The sequence below is a fragment of the Electrona antarctica genome, assembly GCF_951216825.1.
Source record: "Electrona antarctica genome assembly, chromosome: 6".
Classification (NCBI taxonomy): Eukaryota; Metazoa; Chordata; class Actinopteri; order Myctophiformes; family Myctophidae; genus Electrona; species Electrona antarctica.
Window position 1 is genome coordinate 32,459,452 of NC_136811.1, and position 3,439 is coordinate 32,462,890.

The following is a 3,439-nucleotide window of genomic DNA, read 5'->3' on the forward strand; positions in this document are numbered from 1 at the left end:
CTGGGCATGCTTTTCACATTCATTTTGCAACATTATCATGTGACATGATACTGACAATACTAACCATTATACTGACATGATACTGATACTAACCATTATATTATCATGATAGTGGCATGATACTGACATGGTACAAACATGACCATGATACTTGACATGATATTGATCATGATACTGACATACTGACTATGGTCCTGACTATGGTTAAAGAGTCCTAAACATACAGAGGTACTAAACATCTCATCTAAAAAATGAAAGGTTTTCAGGGTTTTTGACAAAAACAATTATGAGAGAAATGATGAAAACCATGAAAAACGACATACTATAGTATGTCATTTTTCATCGTTTTAAAAAATGATGAAAATCATGAAAAACAAATACTATATTATGTAATTTTTCATGGTTTTCAAAAAGATAAGGAAAATCTACTAACTATAGTATGTTGTTTTTCATTGTTTTAAAAAATCATGACAATCATGAAAAACGAAATACTATATTAAGTTGTTTTTCATGGTTTTCAAATCACACAGTTGGCAACCAATGTCCAACTGTTTGTAGTAATGTATCTGCCAAAATATATTGTCTTCCCCTGTATTTAAGCATGTGCTGCATCAGCCTGCAGAGCTGTCCTCTGGTGAGTGTTGAATTTTGCGTCGGTAGATTTAGACGTTTGTACAAATAGTTTGGTTATTATTAATAGTAATCAGCTGACTATACACACATTCCCTTTGTAGGATTGGCTTACATTCTTAGCTCTAATCCTGTTCATTCCACCCGCCCAAAACCTGTGGATGTAAAATATGAAAATGATTACTCAATAAATGAAGCATTTATTTGGCACAGTGCAATAGAGAAATAAGGTCCATTCCCCCTTCTTAAATATGGAAAATGATATGCTGTTTCTATTACTGTGGCAGATAATTGCATATCAGTGCATGGTGGTGATAGAGAGTAGATTGGTATTCTGCATGCTATACTGGATCCGACTCTGCTCAAAGAGCAGCCTGGGCCTGAACCTGGGGAAAAAAACATCATGTGTCTGTATTGGCCTGACGAGAGCTAGACAGTGTCTGGGTTAACAATGAATGGCCACCGCTGGTAGCCACTGATAAAACCTGAAAGAGAAAGTATTAACTTGAAAAGGGCAAGGTTGATGGAAAAATGATATTCCCCTACATTATTATTATTATTATTATTATTATTATTATTATTATCATCATCATCATCATCATCACACCTTATTTATACTCTATGAGCTCATAGGTTATACTCTATGAGCCTATTAAAACAAAAAGACAAAGAAGGCAAAGGTCTGTGATCATTTTTTATTACAAAAGAATGTGACTACAGGCAAACAAAACAGAATCAATAAAAGGCTCAAATGTAGACAGGAAATAGCTGCTTAAGCAAACGACCAACAGCTACCACATTATACTTAAAGCACTCCACCACCATCATGCATGTAGAGGGAACCTTGCAAGAAGAACATGCTCAAACACACCACCTTTAGCACAACATCGCAACATTTGCGACAGGTATAGGAAAAAGGCCACAGCAGATCACAAGAACATCACATCTCAAAGTGTTGAAGCTCACTTCAGGTTCCAAATGGAACGGACAGGGTTCACATCATTCATAATCAAACAGGTTGTTGTACTGTTTGCCATCTTCACGAAGTGTAAAGACACCTTCTGTTCAGTGATTGGTTATTTATTTTCTCTCTCAGCTACCTAACTATACTGTAAACAATCTACACTATAAGGCGCACAGTTGAAACGTCCAAAGAAACTGCCACAACATTAGTTCATAAAGGGATATGTGAAAATGCATTGTGGTTATCTTCATCATCACCACCATCATCATTTTGTGCAGATCTGGCATACCAACTGCCAATATACCGTCTGCGGGCAGTAATACGCTGTTTTATCATCTTAAATGGGCACTACACAGTACTACACTTTAGACAGAAATATGAACCCCTTTTCTCTTGTTAAAACATTTAGATTTTCATAATTAGGCACACGGTACAGCACAGTAAACATTTGGTTGTTGACATCTATGACGAAAGGCCCACAGCCATAAGGAATGACTGAAAGGACCATAATGTTTTGATTGTAGACATGATACATAGTTAGCTAACTTACTGCTGGCCATGAAAAGCATGTGTCCATCTAAACACTTTCCAAAACATTAAAGGGAGAGCTTTTCACTAGCTATACATTTGAATGGGTTTCAAATATTCTTTTATTAAGGCTTAAGGCATTTAGTTACTCTTAGCATCATCTGAGTCACATACCTCAATAAACCCACAGTATCATCAAACAAACCCTGGTGCCTGCTCACAAAATGAAGACAACGTATTCACTGACAAAGACATTAATGTTAGGTTCTCCCATTTCCTCTACTAATTGTTTTTAACACTGATTGTCTATGTGTTGTCAGTAAAAACAATAAACATGATATTATAGAAATACTGTCCAAATGCTGCAGAAATGTGAGGTGTCATAATGGTGTTGGAAACGAGGTAGTCCACAATAGTGTCAGATGAAGTCATGGATTGATGAAGTCATGGGTGAACCACATGTGTAGGGGTGCAACAATTAATCAAACTAATTGATTTAATAGATTAGATAAGATTATAAAAATAATCGATTTCCAAAAATAGCAAAAACAGCAGATCTACAGGCTCACAATGACTTGTGATGCGACACGTTGTGAACTTGTAGATCGTCTATTTTCGTTGTGTGTGCGTTACACCTTTGTACGACAAAGTATAAAATAGGGCTTAAGTGCTTAATGAGACTAATCTGTTTAGTCAATTATAAAAAGTCCATTATAACTTTTTGTGTAGATATGTTGATATGTAAAAACATAAAAAAATATTAAAAACACTTCTCGATTATTCGATCAATTGAAAAAGGAATTGATAATTATCGATAGTTGCAGCTCTACACATGTTGTCTACATAATAATCCACTCGGATTCCATTTGTTGTTCTAGTTGAGAATGCAATGATCCGTCAGTGATTTTGGCAGGGAATAGCTATATCTTGGTGCCACGATAACCAATCCATGACAGCCCAATACGAGCCTGGTGATTTGGTTTTCTGTGGTGAACTTACTCAGAAGAAGGTATTTTTAAACATAAGATCACATCATTATCATCACCATCATCATCATCATCATCATCATCATCATCATCAGACAATGCGGTAGTCGAAGGTGTCCTTTTCCGTATGGTCTGTCCAATTGGAGGAGGGCATACTGCGGTAGGGGTCCAGCAGGATGCGGAAGCAGCGCACAATCAGGAGGGCCAGGAAGATGAAGAGAAGCAGCACAAAGACGAAGGCAGCCTTCTGTTCCAGGGTCAGGTAGGATGGCACATGATGGCCGCCGCCCGAGGAGGACAGTGTGCTGCTGAACAAGCCCTCGGCCATCCT

The 3,439-nt window shown here is 37.2% G+C and overlaps 1 protein-coding gene across 1 annotated transcript; it reads right to left on the minus strand.

Annotated features, from left to right (window-relative positions):
• Window positions 1-3,199: 3,199 nt before the first annotated feature.
• Window positions 3,200-3,439, minus strand: LOC306925228 (cortexin-3; the record flags this gene model as incomplete). The annotated part of the gene is made up of 1 exon (XM_079503940.1): window positions 3,200-3,439. Exon 1 carries the CDS (start codon window positions 3,434-3,436, stop codon window positions 3,200-3,202), a length of 237 nt encoding a protein of 78 aa, XP_079360066.1. The 5' UTR covers window positions 3,437-3,439.